This window comes from Hyla sarda, chromosome 2, assembly GCF_029499605.1.
Source record: "Hyla sarda isolate aHylSar1 chromosome 2, aHylSar1.hap1, whole genome shotgun sequence".
NCBI lineage: Eukaryota > Metazoa > Chordata > Amphibia > Anura > Hylidae > Hyla > Hyla sarda.
Genome location: NC_079190.1, coordinates 72514350 through 72541193, shown reverse-complemented (window position 1 = coordinate 72541193; position 26844 = coordinate 72514350). Strand labels below are relative to the sequence as shown.

At 41.8% G+C, this 26844-nt stretch overlaps 1 protein-coding gene across 1 annotated transcript in view; it reads left to right on the top strand.

The window, feature by feature from the left end:
• Window positions 1–13235, top strand: part of SETDB2 (SET domain bifurcated histone lysine methyltransferase 2) — a 228918-nt gene extending 215683 nt beyond the window's left edge. Inside the window, exons 32-34 of the mRNA XM_056560069.1 lie at window positions 47–92; window positions 4458–4572; window positions 8245–13235. Coding sequence (XP_056416044.1) covers window positions 47–92; window positions 4458–4572; window positions 8245–8680 — 597 coding nt within the window. The 3' untranslated portion in view covers window positions 8681–13235. The remainder of the gene's footprint in view (window positions 1–46; window positions 93–4457; window positions 4573–8244) is intronic.
• Window positions 13236–26844: the final 13609 nt, after the last annotated feature.

The window sequence follows — 26844 nt, the reverse complement described above, 5'->3', positions numbered from 1 at the left end:
TCAACAAGCAGATTTACTTACTAACTCTCGTATTCTATACTTTCAGCCTGCAAATTATCTGCCTAAACCTCTGAAGAATCAGGAAATATCAGGTATTTCTTGTCGTGGATACTTTTGTCTAGCAATTTCTTCCTACATTTTCTGCTTTTGCTAAGTTCTTTTGTCATTCTCACACTGAATTAGTTCTACTTGTGATATCATAATGGCTTACGGTACATGAAACTTGTAATGGTACAGCAGTGTACCTCACAGAAAAACAGTTATGATGTCACAGCATCCTATCTGACTAAAACCAACTTGTGATGTCACCATAGCAGCCCATATGACAAACAGATTTTGTGATGTCACAACAGTTACCTGATTGAAAACTACTTGTGGTGTCACTGTTTATCACCCGACAGTAAATCAGGGCCAATGTTTCTAAGAGTGGAGTGTTGTTTTCTTTGTGGGTTTTAATTTCCAACAAGTATTTTTCCACAGTATTTACTAAGGTTTTCCTACGTTTTGCATTTTTTCCCTACATTTTGCTTTTATTTATTTTATTTTTTTTTTTACACATGCTCTGAGCTGTGAGGTTTTCCAGATCTCGAATCCAGCAAATATTCTGTGGAAACCTTAGTAAATATGTTGGGATTTCTTGAAAATGTCAGGAACATGCCACTTTTTTTGGTAACCACGCCCCCTTTCCATTGCATTTTACCAGGGTTTTCTGAGTAAAATGGAAAGTTGGCCAGGTTTTTTAATTATTTTGGTGCAAATTCTGGCACGCAACCTGACAAAACAGGTTGGGTTTACAATAGTAAATCAGGGCCATTGTGTAAAGTCCCAGTAAGTTAGAATATATAAATGATCTCGGCACACAGATCCCAACAATGATAACATCTGATATGTCTCTATGATATGCCCTCAATTGCTTGAGTTATGAGCTATACTTTAAGTTCATTCTGCTTAAAGTGTACCTGTCCTTGCGGCATGTCAGGTTGTGATTGGCAGGGGTCTGAGTTACCTATGTTTCATACACAGTATGTAGAACACCTGATTGAAAAGGATACCAATTATGCAAATTTTCAGTGAAAGATGGGACTCTGGGATAGGGCTTATGCCTAAAGAGTACCTATCATGATCTAAACTCTCCCTAATCCCCTAACCCCCCAAACCCCCCCCCCATCTGTCCCTGACTGTCACTGTCACTATCCCTGTGTTTCTTTTCTTTCAAAACCCCCTCTTTCTACCTGATTTATTGTCTTCTTGGCTGCTCATTCAGCCATCCTAGTGTGAGGGAGGAAGAAGGCGTGGCCCAGCATAGAGGCTGTGAACACTGCAACCAGCAGCTCTGAATCTTCTCTCTGTTTACAACTGCATGTGCAGAGAGAAGACAGATCGGAGCTCAGATAGTAAAATGAATTAGGGCATGCAGTAAGGCATGCAGTAAGGAATTAGGGCATGCAGAGTCAGGAGTATGCTCTGCTGTGCTATGAGCACAGTCCTGGCTCCTGCCTGTCTGAAAGGCAGGGAGCAGTGATGAGCTTGTCTGTGTCCCGGCCAAAGTCTGAGATTTAGGACTCCAGCACGAGTCTGAAAGCTATAAAAAAAAAAAAAGGGTTTGCGTCCAGTACTGGTAGGAAGACCCCTAGTGGGGATTTTTTCAAAGTGGAAAATTAAATAGAAAGAAGCATTTTTTAATAACATGCAATTGGAAAGTTACTTTGCATACATTAATCTATAATATATCAAAAGTTTTTTTGATGAAAAGGTACCCTTTAATATTGGGTAAATCTGTGATGCTGCAGCACTGATATTTCACACTTCACTTCTATCTATAGTACCTATTTCCACCACGTGTCTCCCTATAGAACATTCCACTGTTTACATACTGCTGTTAAAATTGCATACAAAGTACCTCCCTGACTTTTTGCCGGTCAGAATCGGCTTTGTCAAGGGTTGTGGTGCACCTTTTAACACAGTATTTTATGTCTAAAAGATAGGGAAATTTTAATTGTAAATAAAAAAAATTTGTTTTATTTTGGGGGGGTCCCTAAGTTTCAAAACGGAACCAGTCACCTAGTGGGCTAAGTCCATGAGGAGTTTTGTGATTGGTGAACAATAACCCTGGGATCTCTAGAAAAAACTTTTTGGTTCAGACATAATCGAGACACTCCATAGACTTACATTAAAGGGGTTATCCACCATAAGGGGATTTTAGTATGTACCTGGCAGGCAGTAATGGACATGCATAGGAAGGATCTGTGCTTGTCTTGGGCTAAATGGCTATGCTGTGAGATTACCATAACACTGTGGCTAGCTTTCTGTGAAATTGTATTTCCTGTTTTCAGTTTGCCTACAAATCCCATGATACCATGTTCCTCCTTCCCACACATCAGCTACCCCACCCATTGAAACATAAATGAGCTGCAGACCTGTGGTCTTCAATCCGGGTGCCTACAGCTGTTGCATTAGTTGCAGATTGCTCTCTCCACCCATTGAAGCAGACAGGCTCCCTGTCATCAGCTGACTAGTGAGTCAGGTCTCGACCGCATTGCAAGCTGGGAAAAACCAGAGACAGCAGTCATTTTGTATGCTGTTATTGGTGGGGGTCTGAACACTCAGACCTCCACAAATCGCTGGAACGTGTCAAAAGTTTTTACAAGTGACAGTTCTGATTTAAAAAAGTCAATTTTGAGAAGAAATTTTATGATTTTTCTATAAATACATATCATAAGCAAATTATTTTCCCCAGTATTACAAGGAAACCATTTTTACTTTAATTTTAGCAGCGACAGATCAAAATCTGGTGATCCCCTTCTGCTCTGGAAGGTACCAACGGGGGGAAACTGATTCTATACAGCATTTTGGCGTCTTGTGCTTAGATCTTGCCAGGATTCAGAATCAGCAAATCAATTTGCCTGTTTTATATGTTTTCCAGTCGCTGGTACATAGAATACAATGGAAGAATTGCCAATGACCAAAAGTAAATCACAACCCTGGTGAATTAATTTACCAATGGATGCCAAGGGCAGTGAAATAAAATAAAAAAATATTTCCTTACCTCCCACCTGGAACCTGTACATTATTTCATACAGAATATTATTCATCAGCCACGTAATAGGATTTTCATGTGTATTGTGCAGCTCAGCTAAATGACAAGGACACAGCTGCTTGTAAAGTGTTAATCTGATATAGACATTACTTTTGAAGAGATCATCTTCTTAAAGGAGAACTCCAGCAAAAATTAACCCAACCGCTGGGACCCCTCACGATCTCCAGAATGGGACCTAGCATCCATTCACTTCTTTGGGAGTGCCGCCATCAGCGCCACCATATAAATGAATGGAGCATGTGCCGCCTACCGGTAGACAACATGTGCTCCTCACTGAGAGAGCCGGGGTTCTGTCCCAGGTTTGCGGGAGGTCCCAGCGATCCTGTGGCTAGGGGATAAATTAATTTTTTGCTGGAGTTATCCATCCAGTTAATTTGCTAGAAGATAACACAGCAGTCTTGTAAGAGGTTAAGCTGCTAAAGGGAGACACTGCTGCTTGTAAAGGTTTAGGGGGAGATTTATCAAAACCTGTCCAGAGGAAAAGATTCCCAGTTGCCCATAGCAACCAATCAGCTCGCTTCTTTCATTTTTAACAAGGCCTCCTTAAAATGAAAGAAGCAATCTGATTGGTTGCTATTGGCAAAAGGGCAACTTTTCCTTTGCATGGGTTTTGATAAATCTCCCCCTTAATATAAGTCTCTCACTACATACATACAGCCAGTCTGCAGCGTTCACAGTACACTGAAAGCTGTGGCAGGTTTTAACAACGTTTCTGCTGCTTCTGATCTTCTCTTCCTGCTCCATACATTGTTGAGTACATAAGAACATTAGGAATATAGCAGCATAGATCCCCATCTGTTCACAAGCAGTTAACAAGTAACCTTGGCACTGCTCACTTAGTATATACAGACAATAAATGCAGCTCCAGTAGCTTGTCTTTTGACCTTATCGGTGCTCATAATATAGACATCAGTTATGATCCAACAGAGAAAAACAGAATGGAGCACTCACCCAGTCAGTAGCTTACAACAACTTCCTTATTTCAGAGGTATAACTCTCTCCTGCATGTTTGTTATACCGCTGAAGTTAACATACAGACCCCGCTACCCACAGTAGACTCTTCCAGTATAGAAGAGGTCTCCTAGAGCCATTAAAATAGTGAGACCTCACTGCTGCCAACTCCAGCACAATGCCAGTCTCTTTGTTGCAGCTCTTTATTCCTAAATTGGAGAGGAAATGCTTTTTATCTTCCCTATATGTACTATGCTCAGTCTAGCCCCTGCAGTGAGGTAAGATGGTGTAGAGAATACATAGAGTAGACTCAGGATCTGAGCCCACTCCATATTTACTGTGTTTTACAGCTGACACTATGCTACAATGGTTGGAATAAGAGATAATATTGGATTTAATATTTTGACAGGTGAGCCAATTGAAAAGGATAATCTGATGTGTCAGAAAAGTAGTGAATCCAATACCTTAAAGAGAAAACTAACCCAGGATTTTGAGGAGCTCCTGCCACACAAGAAACGCTATCAGTAAGTATGACTTATATACCATTTGTCCTCTGTGACAGCACAACTAGGAAGATTTCCCCTTAACCCTTATAAGAACAAAAAAGAGAACCCTGTGACTGGTGACAAGAACCAGGTCTCTACATGGCTCTAGACTATAGTTCAGTCGCATCCCAGGAGGATCATACACAGACTATTGTACATTCATTTAGACACCAATGGCGATGTCTCTTCTGGGGACACAGCTAAATGAAGTTGATATGACCCTTCTCCACAGTATTAGGGTGATAAGGAGACAATTCAGTAGTCCAGATTTGATTTGAAGAGTGTTTAGGCTTTAGGGTAGGGTCACACACAGCATATTTCACATTGTGCAGCACGAAATGTACTTTGTAATCTCCTATGAGCTGACACAAAGGGCTTTACGGTGGTAGCCCTCTGTGCACACAGAGATGCCGCGGGGAAACCCTGTGTGTCTGCTCATAGGAGAATATGCAGTGTATTTCCCGCTGTGCAGCGTGAAATATGCTGCAAATACGCTTTGTGTGACCCTACCATTAAAAGGGCATTTCGGCACATGGATAAAAATTATGTAGGGAAGGCAAGTTTGCCATTTTTTCCTATTTGTATTCAGAGCCTCTGCCCTAGTCATGCCACACCTTTGTGCTGCAATTCATATATGTTGTTTTAGAGGATGTTTTACACAGTACAATACTTTAGAAGGAAAGTGGGATACTGATCGACTAGGTTTGGAATGTGCTATGTGAGCAGGAATTAAAGAGCAGCTGCACAGCAAGTTAGCACTGAACTGTTGCTGGAGCCAACGCTGCAGATTAAAAGGACAGGGAGATTAGCAGCAACACATCAAGGAAAGGGTTACACTCAGCACCGAAACTACAACTGCTGAGATGAGAAGAAAGCCTTGATATACATTCAGTGGCAGCGCTGTAGAATGGACACAGCTTGCAGGCATACAGCCTCTCATCCAGTTTTTTTTTGTTGGCAACCCAATATAATTTTTGCTTTTTTCATATCTTTAAAAGCAAAACAGAAGTGAAAGAAGAGTAAAAACAGAATGTTAGACATCTTTTCTAATTAAAAAATAAAATATTGCATTGAAATAAGTATTTAGGCCTTTTATCGGACCAGAGAATTTCTCAAAGACTGAGTCCTTAAGTTGCTTTTTTTTTTTTTTTTTTTTTTTTTTTTTGAAAACTCTAGGTGGACTTTCATGTGTCTTTTCCTGAGAAGAGGCTTCTTTATGGTCACTCTACCATGAAGCCCAGACTGGTGGAGTGCTGCAGTCATGATTTACCTTATGGAAGTTTCTCCTATAAGCAAACAGGCTCTTTGGAGCTCAGCCAGAGTAACCATTAACCCCTTCCCTCTTTGGCTATTTTTCATTTTTGCAATTTTTTTTTTTTCCTCTTCACCTTCTAAAAATCATAACACTTCATTTTCCACCTACAGACCCAAATGATGGCTTGTTCTTTGCACCAACAATTTTACTTTGTAATACCATTAATAATTTAACCACAATCTATGGCCAGACCAGAAAAAAAAAATTTTTGTGGGGCAAAATTGAAGAAAAAAACAAAACGACATTTTGATTTTTTTTTTGCAGCTTTCCTTTCTACGCAGTGCAGTTTTCAGTAAAATTGACACCTTATTTGTATTCTGGAGGTCCATACAGTCGCAAGGATACCCAATTTATATAGGTTTGATTTTATTTTACTGCAAAAAAAATAAAAATAAATTACAATTACATACACCAAAATTTGTATGTTCAAAATGGTCATCTTCTGACTCCCTATAACTTTATTTTTCTGCATACGGGGCGGTTTGAGGGAACATTTTTGTTTTGATCGGACTTTTTGATTGTTTTATACATTTATTTAGGGTATACAAAATGACCAAAAATATGCAATTTTGGACTTTGGAATTTTTTTTTTTTTTTTTGCATATACGCCATTGACTGTGTGGTTTAATTAACGTTATATTTTTATAGTTCGGACACTTACGCATGCGAGAATACCACGTGTTTGTTTATTTTTGTTTACATTTTTTTTAAATGGGAAAAGGGGGGTGATTCAAACTTTTATTAGGGAAGGGGTTAAATCACATTAACTTTTTTATTTTTTACTTTTTTTTGCAATGTTATAGCCCCCTTAGGTGACTATAACATGCAATACTTTGATTGCAGACACTTATCAATGCTATGCCAAAGCATAGCATTGATCAGTGTTCTCGTCGCTCCACTGCTCCTGCTTACCTTTCAGGCATGGAGCAATAGAGCGATGATCGGACTGCGAGGAAGAAGGTTAGAGACCTTCCCCCCCCGTCCTCTCAGCTGATCGGGATGCCGCGGTTTAGCCGCAGCAGTCCATATTAGCCCACTGAGCTAACTGGCAAGGGAATTAACCGCTTTTAGAAGCCGCAATCAACTTTGATTGCGGCGTCTAAAGGGTTAATGCCCGATCGGCAATGTCCCGCATTAGCCGTGGGTCCCTGTTACCTGTCGTTAACAAAAACTTTTTATATAATGTAGATAATTCCATTATATTTGATTGCAGCGTCTAAAGAGTTAATGCTGGACATCAGCCCGATCGGCGATGTCCGGCAATAGCCGTGGGTCCCTGTTGCTGATAGCCACCGGGTATGATGCGCGCTCACCTGCTGAGCGCGCGTCATACCTCGGGAGCCCGCAGTGGATGTACATTTACATCCATTTGCGGCAAGGGGTTAAAGTGTACCTGTCGTTAACAAAAACTTTTTCTATAATGTAGATAATGCCATTATTATATATATGTATATTTGTAATATACATTGGTTAAAAAATGTGTATATTTTTGGGTGAAAAAAATGCTTTCCTACAGGTATTGCATGTGTGTCTCTGAGGAGTCTAAATACAGGAAGTGAAGGCAGGGCTCTGTGCAGGCTCCTGGCTTGTCAATCAGCCTGCTGTGTGAGCCAGGGGAATGTCACAGAGCCTTAGTGCACAGAGCCCCGCTTGTCCTCGCACAATTTCTATATTTGGACTCCTCATAGAGACATACAGACAATAGCTGCAGGGGCAAAAATATACACATTTTTTACCCAATGTGTATTACGATTATACATATAAAAGTATTATCTACATTATATAAAAGGTTTTTGTTGATGACAGGTACACTTTAAGTACTTGGTCTTGGCCCTTCTCCCCCAATTATTTAGTTGGTGTCCTGGTTATTCCAAACTCCTTTCATTTATGGAGGTTACTGTGCTCTTGGGGACATCATTCATTTTTGTACCTTTCTACAGGTTTGTGTTTCTACACAATCCTGACTGAGTTCTACAGCCAGTTCTTTCCTGCTCATGGCTTGGTTTTTGCTCTGATATGCATTGATATGCTCTGATATGCATGAGACCTTATATAGATAGGGCTGTCTCCACATCATGTCTAATCGGCTGAATTTACTACAGATGACTCCAATCAAGATGTGGAAACATCTCAAAAGATGGTCAAGAAAAATGGGAGGCCTTACAGTTATGTAAGATAAGACTTATGATACATTAGCTCTTGTGCATGAGTAGAATTTGGAAGCCATTCTAGGTAGAAAGGAGGGACATGGCAACGTAAACATTTTTACATTGGACTCCAAACTGAATTACTTGAAATAACTCATTCTTTTTTTTTTTTTTTTTTTTAACCATTAGACCTGAAGAAAATTTATCTGAACAGCTGGAGATCTCTGAGGAACAAAATAAAAATAATTTCGGAGAACTTGCAACATCAGAATCAGTAGAGTCAGAATGTGCATCAGAACACCTGTCTGGGCCTTCAAGTATGACCACACCATTTAAAAGACAGTTTGGATCCCACCGCAGAAGTAAAAAACGGTCAGGTTACCAACATGGAAGATTTAAGGATCTGGATGATATTGATGGATTTGGCCATGCCGTTGCAGGCCAGTGTCGGAAACTGCCACATGACAGACAAGCCAGATATATGTCATATGTCTTCGCTTCTGCAGAATTTTTTCGTAAATGCCCAAACCTGCCTGAACTCACAGTTTTAATAACCAGCCTCCAGATTGCTTTGGAGACTTCTCAGACTTCAACAATATATAATCCTTCTGGTTCATCAGTTTAAAGAGTACCTGTCATCAAACCATATTTTCTAAACTAACTCAGATTATATTCCCTAACTACTCCTACTACCCTCCGGCCCTTAAATTTTTTTCCCAAGCTTTAAAAAGCTCTGTATCACACCTTTCCCCTTGCTCACATTGTGTGAGCTCCCGGCAGGAGAAAGTGGGCATTCCCAGCAGATGCGAATCACTGAAGGCTGCAAGAGCTGTGCCTCCCCATGCCCCGCACGCATTTCCTTTTTAAAAAAAAACATTTTTATAAATTTTCAATGCAATGAAACAACAAACAAATAAACAGTTCCGGTAGACCCCCCCACACCCCAATACATTAATTCCAAAGGGACTGAAGTACATGTTGTGAAATGAGCATAAGTGCGCAAGGGAAGGGCAGGCCCACCCAGAACACCACCACATGAAGACCACATAACAGACAAGACCATTCACACACACGCATCCACACATACCTTAGAAGCTCCCAAAGTCCAACAGACCACCTCAAGACTGAGAGGCACCCCGAACTGGAGGATCAGTAGAAACATCCAGCATTAACCATGGCACCCAAACCTTATCACATTTTTTCGGGCATTTTCGACTGACATAAAGGGCATGATATAAAGGCACATACTTATTCACTAAGGCTATCCACCGGGAAAGAGGGGGGGGGAGGACACATCCTTCCAGGCCATCACTATAATCTTACATGCACAGAACAAAAGAAAGCAGACCAAAATGCGTTTGTAAGAGCCTGTCTCTAACCCATTAATAACGGCTAGCAAACACACCTCTGGCGTCAAAACAAAGGGGAAGTCTAAGTGATCTGATAGGAATGTCATTACCCCTCTCCAAAAGGGAACCACACATGAGCAAGTCCAAACCGCATGCAAAAAGGTGCCCCGGTCCTTCCCACATCTAAAACAGACCTCTGATTCCGAGACCCCCATCCGATGAAGTCTAACAGGAGTATAATAGAGACGAAGGGCAAACCTAGATTGAATGAGCATATCCCAAACACTAACTACCGTAGGGTAATACGTCTTATCAACCTCTTTCCACATATCCTCAGTAAGACTGGGAATATCCTCAACCCACTTCAGCTGCACCACCGTAAACGGGTCAGGACCCATTGATTGTAGTAGAGCATAACTCTGGGTGAGGGGCCTAGTCAGGTCCGCGGTCCCCAGGAGCAACTCCAGCTCATTAAAAACAGGGGTGACCTCCAGGGAACCAAACTGCACAGAGACCACATGTCACAACTGGAGATACCGGAAGTGGGCATCCTGAGGGACATGAAACAGTTCTCTAACCTCAGCAAATGAAGGAAAGACAGTCATCTCCAAACAGGTGCATGGCAAATTTGATTCTCTGGGAGCTCCTGAATCCGGCTGCCTCCAACCCCAGGTGTTCCAAATGTGGATTACCCCACAGGGGTGCCCTCAGAGAGACCACCAGTTGAGGGAAGCACCCAGAGACCACTGACCAGACCGCGGCCACAGTCTTAAGCGGGGTCAGTAAAGAGACAGAGGGAACATACCTGTATAATGTATTAGTCAGTGTCTCATAGGAACCCAGGAGAGCCCCTGCCAGGGCCGTGCAGGCATTGGACAGGTCCAGGTCAATCCACCAGGCTGTGTACACCAGCTGTTAGACTAGAAAATAGTTATGCATGTTAGGGGCGACTAATCTCCCCCACCCCCGCTGCTTCGGTGCCTGTAGCAGAGCCTGTCCCAACCTCGGAGGTTTGTTCTGCCAGTAGAAGGATCTGAGAGCCTTGGGAGGAATAATAGGTGACAAATGGAAAAGGTACAGGATCTTGGGGAGAAAGATCATTTTGAAAATGTTAACCCGACCCACCAAGGACAGGGGCAAGGAGTCCCACGCCTGCAATCGCGTAAGCGTAGTATTAAGTAGCCGCACGCATTTCCTGAGTTTGGTCTCCTGCCATGCCGGGAGGAGACCAAACTAACTTTGACTTGCGCAGGGATCAAAACAGAGCAACCTAGTGGCCGTTTTTTCAATCACATTAAAAACATATAAAGGTTGAGAATTTTAACAGCAAGTAAATAGCAAAGTGTCTTATAAATACATAAGGGAAAATATATTAAAAGTTTTGTTTGGTGACAGGTACTCTTTAATTCATCTGTAAATATAAAAATGTACATGACTTTTACAGCATAAACTATAACAAGTAATCATTCAAAAACCAATAACATGTAAAACAGTACCTGATGTGCAAGTGAGTATATCAGTTATAATAAAGTGTAGGCCAGTTTCCTTAACCATTAGCTTAGGAGCAACAGATAACTATGTGGCCCTCTGCATTCGGCATTCCAATATTTTTTTTCTTATCCATCAAATACAAACAGATCACATGCCTGAACAGTACAATAAAAATCACATGCATACATTATAGCACAGTAAAAGCATGGACATTACAATATACATTACACACTGCACCACACCAACTTCTACCATGCAAAAATCTATTTTTGCCCCCATTGACTTCCTTGCCACCTTTTCAGCTTTCTTAAACACCATAAAACTGATGAACTATTAAAGTGTACCTGTTGTAAACAAAAACTTTATATAATGTAGATAACATATGTATATTTGTAATATACATTGATTAAAAAATGTGTATATTTTTGGGTAAAAAAAAATGCTGTCTCTGTGCATGTTTGTCTCTGTGAGGAGTCCAAATACAGGAAGTGAGGGCAGGACAAGCAGGGCTCTGTGTAGACTCCTGGCTTGTCAATCATCCTCATGTGTGAGCCTATAGCATGTCACAAAACCTCAACCGCCCTGCTTGTCCTCAGTGTACAGAGCCCTGCTTGTCCACTCTCCCTTCCTGTATTTGGACTCCTCATAGAGACACACAGGCAAAAGCTGCAGGGACAAAAATATAAAAAAAATTTAACCAATGTATATTACAAAATGTGCATATAATGGTATCGCTTCTTTGCGAGTGTAGTATCTGTTCTTATCAGTTTCATGCCCGTGGAGAGTCACACCGGTGTGGGGCTGTTGGGGATGGGTGCTGCATGGAGGGAGCAGGTGTACCGGGGCGTTTAGGGGCTGGTGCCACGTAACCAGCTCAATGGCTGCCCTGATGTGACCTGTTGCCTCCAGGTCTCGCCATGAGGTTGGGCGGTGTGGAGCCGAGGTACTTCTGTGCCTCGGGGAGTGGTGACCCTGAGGTGTCGAAACTCACTGGGTGTTAAAGTTCACTGAGTGAACGCACTGCACCATACTCTTCACCTTTGGCACTCACCCTTGGTATCCCGGCCTTCTAGCTAGGCTCAAGGAAATTTTTATAGATCCGGACGGATGACCGGGCAGTATATCTGCACTCATTCACTTATTTTTGTATGTCACTGTGCCAGTTTGCGTGTTTTTGTTTGTACACAAGATTGTCAGGATGCGGTAGCCCTTCTGGGTGTCCCTTCTGGCGGTCTAGGGGAGGTGTGTGTGGCCATTAGGTTCCTCATCTCCCTACAACCCCTGGGCATCTTTGCTTTGGTCAAGATGCCATCAGTATACAGCTCCTCGGCTGATACCTTAGTTAACGCCTAGGTTGAAGTCAGGAGCATTTTCGGCCCCTTAGTAGCTTCGGCGAAAAGGGGCATCGAACCTGGATCCTTGCAGGAGCATTTTGGCCCGGAGGTGAATGGTAGGTTTGTTGGGGGGGGGCTCTCTCCTGTTGGAGAAGGGCTTAGCAATAGACCGCATCATTTGTGCACTTTTTTTAGTGTGACAAGTTTTCACTTTTTCTTGCACTTTGGGTGATAGAGAGCACTTGCCTCGGCTCTTAAAAAATATAATGGTATTATCTACATTATATAAAAAGTTTTTGTTGATGACAGGTACACTTTAAATTCATTTATTTTGACAAGGTCAGATATTTCAGATAGCTGTCAGCTGAACACTTGGTTCTACCAAACATGCAAGTATTCTTAATAGGTAGAAATGGAAAAAGACCCTGCCAGACACCTAAAGGTAAATTATTAGTGAGAGAAGAAAAGCTTTAGGAAAAGAAGAAATTGTAGTCCAGCGCAGCAGCTTATCTGCTGCGCTGGACTACCATTCCTTCTTTTCCTTATCATATCGTGGGGGTCCACACCTGTCCTTAATGTGGCTGGCCACACCGGGTGAGCTGACTTCTCCCTTTTCCTCATGCAAGAAAAGCTTAAGGCATGTTGATGTCTAATAAACCCGATCATTCTCTCCCCCAACATCTGCCATTAGAAGACGTTGGAAGTTTCCCGTACATATTAGTTGGTCATCCAACACTGCCAGAATCTGCAGGCTCCGCTGACAGTCTCAAGGTCAACCAGCCATATAACTTTTATTTTGCCACTGCCTATTAGAGAAAAGTATTGATTCCTATATGTATATTTTGCTATTGGTTAAAAAAATTAATAAATTATAAGCATTGCATGACACTATTACACAATTATTTTGCACAGTATTGCATAGCATTATGTATGTTTAATATTTTGCCTTTTTTGCCTTTTTTATAAAATGTGGTTGGTTTAATTCTGCTTCCTATAAATATATATTTTTAGAAAGAAATACTAATGTGTATTATTGGATAAGTGGTCTGCATGACTGTCCTTAACCCCTTGCCACAAATGGACCTTCATTAACATCCATCTTCGGCTCCTGAGTTATGACCCGTGCTCAGCAGGTGAGCGCGCATCATACCCGGTGGGTCCCGGTTGCTCGCCGCGCCTAAAACTAAAGTAAACATTGCCAGTTAGTTCAGTGGTGCTGTTCGGGACCGCCACGGTGAAATCACGGCGTCCCGAACAGCTTGCAGGACCCAAGGAGGATCCCTACCTGCTTCCTCGCTGTCCGAGCGCCAAATGACTGCTCCGTGCCCGAGATCCAGGCAGGAGCAATCAAACGGCAGAAACACTGATCTATGCTATGGCATAGCATTGAACAGTATGAGAGATCAATGTAATCCATGTTATAGTAACATAGTTCATGAGGTTGAAAAAAGACCAGAGTTGATCCAGAGGAAGGCAAAAAAAAAAAAAAACTCATACTAGAGGAAAAGATTCCTTCCCGACTCCAAATATGGCAGTCAGAATAAATCCCTGGATCAACGTTCTGTCTAGAGATGAGCGAACTTACAGTAAATTCGATTCGTCACAAACTTCTCGGCTCGGCAGTTGATGACTTATCCTGCGTAAATTAGTTCAGCCTTCAGGTGCTCCAGTGGGCTGGAAAAGGTGGATACATTCCTAGGAAAGAGTCTCCTAGGACTGTATCCACCTTTTCCAGCCCACCGGAGCACCTGAAAGCTGAACTAATTTATGCAGGAAAAGCATCAACTGCCGAGCCGAGAAGTTTGTGACGAATCAAATTTACTATAAGTTCGCTCATCTCTAGTTCTGTCCCTATAAATCTAGTATACATAACCATCTATGTTATTACTCTCCAAAAATGCATCCAGACCCGTTTTGAACTCTTTTACAGAGTTCACCATGACCACTTCCTCCGGGAGAGAATTCCACAGTCTCACTGCTCTTACAGTAAAGAACCCCCATCTGTGCTGGTGTAGAAACCTTCTTTCCTCTAAACGTAGAGAATATATAGTCCCCTATGGTAAATAAAAAGTAAATAAAGATCACTTAACCCCTCCTCCTAATAAAAGTTTAAATCACCCCCCATTTTCACATAAAAAAAAGTGTAAATAAAAATAAACATATGTGGTATCGCCGTGTACGTAAATGTCCAAACAATAAAAAAATATATATATATAGTTAAAGCGCACAATCAATGGCGTATGAGCAATAGAATTCCAAAGTTCAAAATAGTGTATTTTGGTCACTTATAAAAAAATTAAAAAAATGAAAAAGCATTCTAAAAGTCCGATCAATACAAAAAATGGTACCGCTAAAAACTTCAGATCACGGCGCAAATGAGCCCTCATACCACCCTATACGCAGAAAAATAAAAAAGTTATAGTGGTCAGAAGATGACAATTTTAAACAAATGTTTGTGCATGTAGTTATGATTTTTTCCAGAAGTAATACAAAATCAAACCTATACAAGTAGGGTATCATTTTAATCTTATGGACCTACAGAATAAAGATAAGGTGTCATTTTTACCGAAAAAAGTATTGCGTAAATCGGAAGCCCCCAAAAATTAAAGTGGCGTTTTTTCTTCAATTTTGTCGCGTAGTGATTCTTTTTCCCGTTTCTCCGTAGATTTTTGGGTAAAATGACTGATGTAATTACAAAATAGAATTGGTGGTGCAAAAAAAAATAAAAAAATAAGCCATCATATGGATTTTTAGCTGCAAAATTGAAAGGGTTATAATTTTTAAAAATGTAAGGAGGAAAAAACGAAAGTGCAAAAACGAAAAACGCTTGGTCCTTAAGGGGTTAAAAAACATGCCCATCCTAACCATATTGAAAAATGGTTTTAAAATTAAAAACGTAAGTTTTTTTTTTTTAGTTATTTTTATAGGAAATAAAATATGTATTTCAAAATAACAAGGTGATCTGCTTATATTAATGAGTAATTTCAACTAATTTTAGGAGTGTGTTTTCTATGCCACTTTTTTTTCACAGAGGTGATGTGCGCCTTTTTTAAAGGGTTTGCGCCAAAGTCGCATTTTCATAAATTCCTGACCACTGCAAAATATTTATATATATATATATATATATATATATATATATATATATATATATATATATATATATATATTTATTACAATAAAAATACATAATTGTACTGGATCCTTGAAGTAAAAAGGACAGTAAATCCAGTACCTGTACCTGGATATATAGGGATTGGATAGTGGATACATATTATCAGTGGATAGTGGTTGCGTTTTTAGCAAGTTAATAAAAGTTAAGTTTTATGGTGGAGGCAATAAGAGGTTGCGAGTGCCTGGTGGGAACAATTGTTATTGTTCCTAAAGCAATAGGCTCTCTGAAGGGTTCTCTCCATGCGGCAATCTATTGCTATGTCCACCTTGCATGGCTCCACCCACAAAGTTGAATCATTTTCAGAAATAGTATAGAGCATTCAAAATCTTTTAGCCAAAGGTTTCTCAGGGTTCTTAAGCCCTTAAGGACTCAGCTCATTTGGGCCTTAAGGACTCAGACAATTTTATTTTTACGTTCTCGTTTTTTCCTCCTCGCCTTTAAAAAGTCATAACTTTTATATTTTCATCCACAGACTAGTATGAGGGCTTGTTTTTTGCGCGACCAGTTGTCCATTGTAATGCCATCACTCACTTTACCAAAAAATGTATGGCGCAAACAAAAAAAAAATACTACTTTTGTGGGAAAATTAAAAAGAAAACCGCAATTTTGCAAATTTTGGAAGTTTTCGTTTTCATGCCGTACAATTTATGGTAAAAAATTAGATGTGTTCTTTATTCTTTGGGTCAATATGATTAAAATTATACCCATGATAACATACTTTTCTATTACTGTTGCGCTTAAAAATAAATCTCAAACTGTTTAACCAAAATTAGTACGTTTAAAATCCCCCTATTTTGAAGACCTATAACTTTTTCATTTTTCCGTATAAGCGGCGGTATGAGGGCTCATTTTTTGTGCCATGATCTGTACTTTTTATTGATACCATATTTGCTTATATAAAACTTAACTTTTTTAATAAATTTTTTTAGGAGTAAAATGTTCTAAAAAAAAGCAGCTATTTTAGCCTTTTTTTTACGTTCACCGTACGGTATCATTAACATTTTATTTTAATAGTGGGGATATTTACGCACACGGCGATACCAAATATGTATATATAAATATATATATTATATATATATATATATTTTTTTTTTTTTTTTTTTTTTTTTTTTCTTAATATTTTTACACTTTTTGGGGGTGAAACAGGGAAAATGGGACAGTTTACGTTTTTATTGGGGAGGGGGTTTTTCTAATATTTTTTTTTACTTTTATTTTTACACTTTAACCCCTTCATGACCCAGCCCATTTTCACCTTCATGACCTGGGCATTTTTTGAAAATCTGACCACTGTCACTTTAAACATTAATAACTTTGGAATGCTTTTACTTATTCTGATTCCGAGATTGTTTTTTCGTGACATATTCTACTTTATGTTATTGGTAAAATTTCACTGATATTTGCATCCTTTCTTGGTAAAAAATCTAAAAATTTCATGAAAATTTTGAAAATTTAGCATTTTTCTAACTTTGAAAGTCTCTGCTTGAAAGGAAAATGGATATTCCAAATAAATGACATATTGATTCACATATACAATATGTCTACTTTGTGTTTGCATAAAAAAATTGACAAGTTTTTACATTTGGAAGACACCAGAGGGCTTCAAAGTTCCGCAGCAATTTTTCAATTTTTCTCAAGATTTTAAAAATCTGAATTTTTCAGGGCCCAGTTCAGGTTGGAAGTGGATTTTAAGGGTCTTCATATCAGAAATACCCCATAAATGACCCCATTATAAAAACTGCACCCCCCAAAGTATTCAAAATGACATTAAGTGTTTTAACCCTTTAGGTGTTTCACAGGAATAGCAGCAAAGTGAAGGAGAAAATTCTAAATCTTCATTTTTTACACTCGCATTTTCTTGTAGACCCAATTTTTGAATTTTTACAAGGGGTAAAAGGAGAGAAATCACCCTAAAATTTGTAACCCAATTTCTCTCGGGTAAGGAAATACCTCATATGCGTATGTAAAGTGTTCGGCGGGCGCAGTAGAGGGCTCAGAAGGGAAGGAGCGACAATGGGATTTTGGAGAGTGAGTTTTTCTGAAAGGGTTTTTGGGGGGCATGTCCCATTTAGTAAGCCCCTATGGTGCCAGAACAGTGGACCCCCCCCACATGTGACCCCATTTTGGAAACTATACCCCTCATGGAATTTAATAAGGGGTGCAGTGAGCATTTACACCCCACTGGCATTTGACAGATATTTGAAACAGTGGACTGTGCAAATCAAAAAATTTTATTTTTTATTTTCACAGACCACTGTTCCAAAAATCTGTCATACACCAGTGGGGTGTAAATGCTCACTGCACCCCTTATTACATTCCGTGAGGGGTGTAGTTTCCAAAATGGGGTCACATATGGATATTTATTGTTTTGCGTTTGTCAGAACTGCTGTAACAATCAGCCACCCCTGTGCAAATCGCCTCAAATGTACATGGTGCACTCTCCCTTCTGGGCCTTGTTGTGCGCCCCCAGAGCACTTTGCGCCCACATATGGGGTATCTCCGTACTCACGAGAAATTGCGTTACAAATTTAGAGGGTCTTTTTTCCCTTTTACCTCTTGTGAAAATGAAAAGTATAGGGCAACACCAGCATGTCAGTGTAAAAAATTTCTTTTTTTACACTAACATGCTGGTGTAGACTCCAACTTCACCTTTTCATAAGGGGTTAAAGAAGAAAAAGCCCCCCAAAATTTGTAAGGCAATTTCTCCCGAGTACGGCGATACCCCATATGTGTCCCAAAACTGTTGCCCTGAAATACGACAGGGCTCCAAAGTGAGAGAGCGCGATGCGCATTTGAGGCCTGAATTAGGGATTTGCATAGGGGTGGACATAGGGGTATTCTATGCCAATGATTCCCAAACAGGGTGCCTCCAGCTGTTGCACAACTCCCAGCATGCCTGGACAGTCAATGGCTGTCCGGCAATACTGGGAGTTATTTTGCAACAGCTGGAGGCTCCGTTTTGGAAACAGTAGCGTACCAGACGTTTTTCATTTTTTTTGGGGAGGGGGGCTGTGTAGGGGTATGTGTATATGTAGTGTTTTTTACTTTTTATTTTAGGTTAGTGTTAGTGTAGTGTAGTGTAGTGTTTTTAGGGTACAGTCACATGGGCAGAGGTTCACAGCAAGTTTGCCGCTGGAAGTTTGAGCTGCAGCGCAAAATTTGCGCCATCTCAAACTTGCAGCACTCACTGTAAACCTCCGCCCATGTGAGTGTACCCTGTACATTCACATTGGGGGGAGGGGGCAAACATCCAGCTGTTGCAAACTCCGAGCATGCCCTTTGGCTGTCCGTGCATGCTGGGAGTTGTAGTTTTGCAACAGCTGGAGGAACACTGGTTTGTAAACACTAAGTTAAGTAATAAACTTTCAAGTGTTTTGCAACCAAACTTAGTGTTTCCAAACCAGTGTGCCTCCAGCTGTTGCAAAACTACAACTCCCAGCATGCATGGTCTGTCAGTGCATGCTGGGAGTTATAGTTTTGCAACAATTGCAACAGCTGGAGGCACTGAGGTAGGAAACGGACAATGTTTCCCTACTAGTGTGCCTCCAGTTGTTGCAAAACTACAACTCCCAGCATGCCCAGACTGCCCAGGCATGCTGGAAGTTGTAGTTCGGCAATATCTTAAGGATCAGATGTTGCCGAACTACAACTTCCAGTATGCTTGGGCAGTCTGGGCATGCTGGGAGTTGTAGTTTTGCAACATCTGAAGGTCCACAGTTTGGAGACCACTGTATAATGGTCTCCAATCTGTGCTCTTCCAGATGTTAGAGAACTACAACTCCCAGCATGCCTGGACAGACTGAGCATGCTGAGATTTGTAGTTTTGCAACATCTGGAAGAGCACAGATTGGAGACCATTATACAGTGGTCTCCAAACTGAGGACCTCCAGATGTTACAAAACTACAACTCCCAGCATGCCCAGAAAGCCAAAGGCTGTCTGGGCATGCTGGGAGTTGCAGTTTTGAAACTCTCAGAGGCAGCAGTGAGATCGCTTTACGGCGATCTCACTGCTGCCAATGAAGATGCCGCACTGCTGCTGCAAACTCACCGCCGGGACGCAGCACAGCCGGGACCGCATGGAGGACGCCGTGACCGCCGGGACCGGGACACTGCATGGCCGGGTAAGTGACGCCGGGGGACGGGTCAGGGACACTTAGCAGAGCGGCGTGTGTCCCGATCCCCGTGATCGGGACTCACACACCGCGCTGCTAAGTATTTTCATAGCGAAACGCTTTGACCAGCTGATAGCAGCAATCGCTGGGGAGGGGGGGGGGGGGTGTGTTAGATGAAACCCCCCATGGTCGCATGGTAAGATGGCTGGCTATCAGTGATAGCCACCATCTTTACGGGCGCTGCGGGATGCCGCGAGTAGCGGCAGTAATGTTCATGACGTACCTGTATGTCATGGGTCGGGAACACCTTGCCACCCATGACGTACAGGTATGTCATAGGTCGGGAAGGGGTTAATTGCAATCATTCGATTGCTAATACTGTTCAGTGCTATGCATAGGACATAGCACTGATCAGTATTATCGGTGATCTTCTGCTCTGGTCTGCTCAATCTCAGACCAGACCAGACGACCCTGGGAGACAGCCGGAGCCAGGTGAGGGGACCTCCGTCTGCCATGCTGGATGATTGGATCGCTGCGGGCGATCCAATCATCCATTCAAAGTACCGCACTGCCGCAATCTGTATTGATCACGGCATCTGAGGGGTTAATGGCAGACATCCGCACGATCGCGAATGTCCGCGGTTATGCATAGGATGTAAATGTACTTCCTGGTGCGTTAAGTACCAGCTCACCAGGACGTACATTTACGTCCTGAAGGGGTTAAAGAGGTTATCCAGCAAACGTAAAACAGACCTAATTTATTTAAAAGAAAACGCTCCCTGTCTGTCTCCAGGTTGGGCGTGGTTCTGCAGCTCAGCTCCACTGAAATGAATGGAGGTAATACCACACAAAACCTGGAGACCGACAGGGAGCAGTCCTTGAAAGAAATTAGGTGTGTTTTTTGATTCCTTGGATAACCCCTGTAAATTCTCTATCCATTAGAGATTTCTTGGTGTCATCCACTGAGAAAGCCCTGGGCCCCTTAACCTGTTTAGGAAAAAAAAATGCTTGCGGCGTACCACCACTGTAGGTGTCCGCAGCACCTTTAGCTGCGTGACCCGGGCCCTACAGGGTCACTGTGGTCTGCCCCCAGCCTTTTTTGGGGCACAGATTTTTTTTTTGGGCCAACTGTGTGGCCGGACCCTCTTCCGTATAAAACAGCGGCTGGCCACCATTAGCTAATCGCCCACCCACCGCTGATCAGTTTCGTAATACTGATCACTGTTTTTTTGTGGTGCAGGTGATTTTTAGGGGTTATAGCGGCTATTTTCTTTTTTGCACCTATAGGTGGGTCCATGTCACCAGCAGCAGGCCAGTGCTGTGCGGATGGACCATACCTGTGTGTGCGTCCATCCCTGATCACTGACCGTGATTTATCACTGATCAGCGTTTTTCTGTTAGGTGGTGGGTTAGGGTAGAGTAGGTAGTCAAGCACTACACCCCACACAGCACATAGACCGATTAGAGTAGGGAAATTGCCTGCAGGGTGTTATAAGCACAGGAGGACCCCACATTTTTATTATCTTCCTCCCCTCCTCATCTAGTTCTGATGATGGGCATCCAAGGTGTGCGGACAGAAAAAGGAAGAAACCAATGTGGTACTCAGCAGAAGTGACCAAAATCATTTAAAAAACTAAAGCTAGCATTTACCGTATTTTTTGCCATATAAGACGCTCCGGCATATAAGACGCACCCAATTTTAAAGGAGGAAAATCTAGAAAAAAAAGATTCTGAACCAAATACTGTAGTAAAATATTTTATATCAGTATAGTTCCCTCACAATAGTTGGCAGTTCAGTTCCCCCACAATAGTTGGCAGTTCAGTTCCCCCACAATGGTAGGCAGCTCCTCCTCCCCCCCACAATGGTTGGCAGTATAGTTCCCCCACAATGGTAGGCAGCTCCTCCTCCCCCCCACAATGGTTGGCAGTATAGTTCCCCCACAATAGTTGGCAGTATAGTTCCCCCACAATGGTTGGCAGTATAGTTCCCCCACAATGGTTGGCAGTATAGTTCCCCCACAATGGTTGGCAGTATAGTTCCCCCACAATGGTAGGCACTGGCAGCTCCCCCACAATAGTTGGCAGTATAGTTCCCCCACAATGGTAGGCAGCTCCCCTGCCTCCACAATGGTTGGCAGTATAGTTCCCCCACAATGGTAGGCAGCCCCCCCCCCCCCCACAGACATACAGCTTCCAGCCATATACAGTGTATGGCTGGAGGCTGTATGTCTGTACTGCTGCCCCCACAGTGTTCCGGTCACCGCTCCTCTGGCCCGGTGTCACAATCTACTGCTATGGCCTATGGACCATAGCAGTAGGTTCCGGGACCGGAGGAGCGGTGACCGGAACGGTGAAGATAACACACCGCCGGTCACTCACCAGGCCCCGGTCGGCGCGCGTCTTCCTCCGGTCCTCCTGCGCCTCTTTGGTTGTACGCACGGGACGTCACTGAGGTCCCGTGCGTACAACCATAGAGAGGCGGAGGATCGCAGGAAGACTGCAGGAGGGCACGCATCGGCCGGGGAATGGTTAGTGACCCGCGGACATCCTTATGTCCCGAAAAGATTTTTCGGGACATAGGGATGTCCGGCATAGGAAAACCTATGATTTTTTCTGCCTGGGCCGGCTCCTGTGTGCGGCTGCAGGCGGGGGCCGGCCAGAGCATGTAAAGACTAATACTGTATACTAAAAACCAGGGGGCCTCCAGCTGTTGTGAAACTACAACTACCAGCATGCCCAGACAGCCTTTGAGGCACCCTGGTTTTTAGTATACAGTTATTAGTAATTCACCTGCCCGGCGCCCGGAACTGTATGTTCCAGGCGTAGGGCAATAAACATAGCCGGTGTGAGGTGAAAAATTCACCGGCGGTCATGAGGCTGCTGCGAGTGGGGAGCGGGTAGTCAGCGCTGTACCGCACCGCCGCAGCCTCTGTACTTACCGCTGACTTCCCGCTCTCGGCCGCAGCAGCCTCGGGCGTATATTCGCCGTATAAGACGCACCAACTTTTCCCCCCACGTTTTGGGGAAGAAAAAGTGCGTCTTATACGGCGAAAAATACGGTAGTAACTATTCAAAAAAACAGAGCAATGAAGATTGGGAAATCTACAAGATTAGGTAGAAAGAGGACAAGCAAGTTATAAGAACTTCTAAAGCGCAGGCAGAAAGGCAGAATAAAAACTAGCTCAGTCTGAAAAAAGGGATAAGACAGATATATAAATGAAAAAAGGAAATTAACACAAGGAATACCTAAATTAAAAACAAAGGAAGGAAGGTATGTAGAAGAGAATAAAGGGCTAGCCGACTGCCTTAATGAATGTTCAGTTTTTACAGAAGGAAAAGGACCTCAATTAGGGAGGAAGACTAATGAATCATGTGTCTTTTCAGAGAAAGAGGTTCTACGTTTGCGGTCTAAAGTTAAGACATAAGTCACAGGGGCCTGAAGGGATACAGCCAAAATTATTAAAAAAGAGCTTAGCGTGAACTAGTAAAACAGTTAACAGATTTATGTAACCAATCTCTGGCAACAGGAGTCGTCCCGGAAGATTGTAAATTAGCATATATCGTGCCCATTCAAAAGAAAGGTAGTAGGGAGGAATCAAGCAACTATAGGCCAGTAAGTCTGACATGAATACTGGGGAAATTTAATGGAAACCCTACTAAAGTATAGGATTGTGGAACATCTAAAATCCCATGGATTGCAAGATGAAAAACAACATGGGTTTACTTCAGGGAGATCATGTCAAACAAATCTTATTGATTTTTTTTGATTGGGTGACTAAAATAATAGATGGCGGAGGGGCAGTAGACATCACATATCTAGATTTTAAGTAAGGCTTTTGACATTGTCCCAAGCAGTGTGCACAGAAGAAAAAAATAAAAATAAAAACTTCCAAGCTAAAATTTGACATCAGTCACGGTTCCAGGCTTTTTACAGGCCACAGGCATACAGCTGCCTACGGTTTATACAAGTTTAGTAATTGCAAGACTCATTGCTCAGTCACAGATTTGAACTGTATACACATTTATTTTTATAACAGATTAACCCTCTGTTATCCCACTAGGGGGCTGTTCACATCACCATTTAAACTTGCGCTTAGAATATATAAAAAGAGTTGCCAACACATACTGCAGTGTACTGGCAGTGGTCTAGTTCACTTTAATGGCCTAAACGTAGTCAACTAGTTACTAAGTTTTAGTCCATTCCCTGCATATATATGTTTACTTTGCAGTACTGTAAAGCACAGCAGACCACACTTTTTAGTCACACTAAGTAAACATATACATGCAGAAAATGAACTAGACACTAGCCCTTGACTATGTTTAACCTGTGTAGAAGTACCCTAAAAAAAGGAGGAGGGAGGAGAGTAATATTGACCCCACTGTTAAGGGGGGGGGGTGGAGTCAGAGACCCTATAAAATGGCCGCACACCTTGAGCATATGTCAAATACGCATATAACCTCATGCAGAGGCAAGATGGAAGTGGATCCCTTGCAAGCCCAGAGGTCCCAGGAAGTATCCAATGGAAATCCATTGAATGAACAGTGAATAAATTGACCTTTGGAATAGGTGCCCAGGAAGGAAATCTCACAACCAAGTCAGGGATGTGAATTAAAATTAGCTTGTCTATTAAATAGCAACCCCTTCTTCAGATTACTAAAGTGCTTTTCTATTATTGTACTGCTTAAAAATAAAGTCAAGCATTGTTTTTAAATTTTATTCTGACCCCTATAAAACTTTATTAATTTTCCCTATATGGGGCTGTATGAGGGCAAATTTTTTGCACCATGATCTGTAGTGTTCATCACTACCACTTTTGCACATTAAATATACTTTTTGATCAATTTTATATTCAATTTATTCTGGACATTATTTATGTGGACATTAGCATTTTACATTTAAGCTGTTCCCGTATGGGATCATAAACATTATATTTTAAATAGTTCGGATATTTTCACGTGCAGTAATACCAATTTTTTTTTTTTTTAAATAAGGCGGGAATGATTTAAATCTATTAGGAGAGGGGCTTGTGTGTTTTCCAAATAAAATAAAACATTTTAGTTTACTTTCACTTTAGGTCCCCCCTAGGGAAGTTTTACATGCATGGAATCTTCGGATTGCTTACACTGAGTAATGCTTCACTGTTGTATAGCATTACTCTGTGTCATTGGTGATCTGCTAGTAGAGCCTGGCTCAGCAGACTAGAGCCGGGACCCACCCGGAGCAGGTGAGAGGACCTCCGACAGGTGAGCAAACTGATTTGACCTCCATATACATGTTGCGGGGTAGCCAATCGGTTTAGGGGGACAGTGATGATCGCGGTGCTTAAGTGTCATGATTACTGCACTTAAGGGGTTAATGAAATAACAGCAAGAACGCAGTTCTCTGTCATTGACTGTAAGTGTGCGGCTGCTGACAGCTCCTGCACTCGCTCCATAGCTGGTCTGCTGCTCAGGATGTAAATGTACTATCTGGTGCATTAAGTACCCGGGCAAAAAGACGTATATATCTAATGGGGGAGATTTATTAAAACCAGTGCAGAGGATAAGTTCACCAGTTGCCCATAGCAACCAATCAAATTTCTTTGTTTAAAAAGGCCTCTGAAAAATGCCCATTGAAAAAAAAAAAAAAAGTGCTTTTTTCAACTGCTAGTTTCCTCTGCCCAGGTCTTTATAAATCTCCCCCAATGTTCTTAACCCCTTAAGGACCAACACAAGTAAACCTGTACGCCCCTGAAAGACCAGGCCTGTTTTTTCAATTTGGGGATGTCAAAACATTACCAGAGATATTCTCTAATAAATTTAGCCAATCGTGATAATTCTGACTTTTTTTGGCACAAGTTGTCCTTCATGTACGTAGTAAAAGTAAGCCTATATCATTTGTAGGTTGCATATATTTATACTTACTGACCAAATAGTTTATGAAACTTATACTTTCAGATGTCTACTATATTTTGACAGCATTTTTTAGTTTTTAATTAACATTTTAAATTAATTAACTTGAAATTTTGAAAATTTTATTTTGAAAAAATGTACAATTTTTTATGTGCTATGCAAGGTTTGCAGAAATTTGAAGGTGGTAGAACATAGGAACACCTCCCCCCCCCCCCCCCCCCCAAATGACCACATTTTAAAAACTAGACCCCTCAAGGTATTCGCTAGGGGGTACAGTGAGTCATTTTAACACCATAGTTTTTTGGCAGGAATTATTGCAAAGTCAGTGTTAAAAATACAAAATTTGCATTTTTTCACAAATGCATCATTTGTGGGGCATATTTTTTGTACATCACTTCTGATATTGCAAGAAATACACCCTTTATTTTATTAAGCTGCTCGGCCCGTGTTTGGAAATACCCCCCGCTTAAGCCATATTTGGTTCCTTGGCCGCGTGGTAGGACCCAGAAGGAGAAGAGCGCCATTTGGCTTTCAGCATTTTAGGCTGCACTTCATGCCTGCAAAAGGGTTTTAGCTGCCAGAACCATACAAAACCCCCACAAGGGACCCCCATTTTGGAAACTACACCCTCTAAAGTATTCATCTAGACCAAAAGTGAGTACTTTTGAGTGGCTGGAATGGATACAAAGTCAGTGGAAAAATCTTAATTTTCTTTTTTTCACAAATGCATTATTTGTGGGACATATTTTTTGTACATTGCATCTGAAAAGTAGAAAATGCGCCTTATATTTTATTACGCTGTTCGTCCCGTGTTTGGTAATACCCCCGCTTAGACCATATTTGGTTGCATGGCCACATGGTGGGACCCAAAAGGAGAGGAGCACCATTTGGCATTCAGGATATCATTGTACAAATTATGGGCCGCACTTCATCTTGCAAAGCATTCCAGCTGTCAGAACAATACCGCACCCTCAGAAGTGACCCCATTTTCAAAACTACACCCCCTAAAGTATTCACCTAGGGCAAAAGTGAGTACATTGAGCCCTTACCGTGTGGCTAGAATTATTTCAAAGTCAGTGGGAAAAAATAGCAATTCGCTTTTTTCCCCACAAATTCTGTATTTGTGGGACATAATTTTGGTACGTCGCTTTTGAAATGGAGGAAATACACCCCATATTTTATCACCCTGTTCGTCCCGGGCTGGGCAGTACCCCTACTTAGGCCATATCTGGTTGCCTAACTGCCTGGTAGGGCCAAGAAGGAGATGAGCCCCCTTTGGCTTTCAGGGCATCATTGTATGAATAGTCCTCATTCATACTGCGTTTCTGCAGTATAGGTGTCCGTTATGTCAAAAAAGGGATCCAATGTATATTGTAATAGTCTCATTCATAAATGAATGGAGCTGCTACAGTATACGTCAGCATCACCCTTTTTGACATGA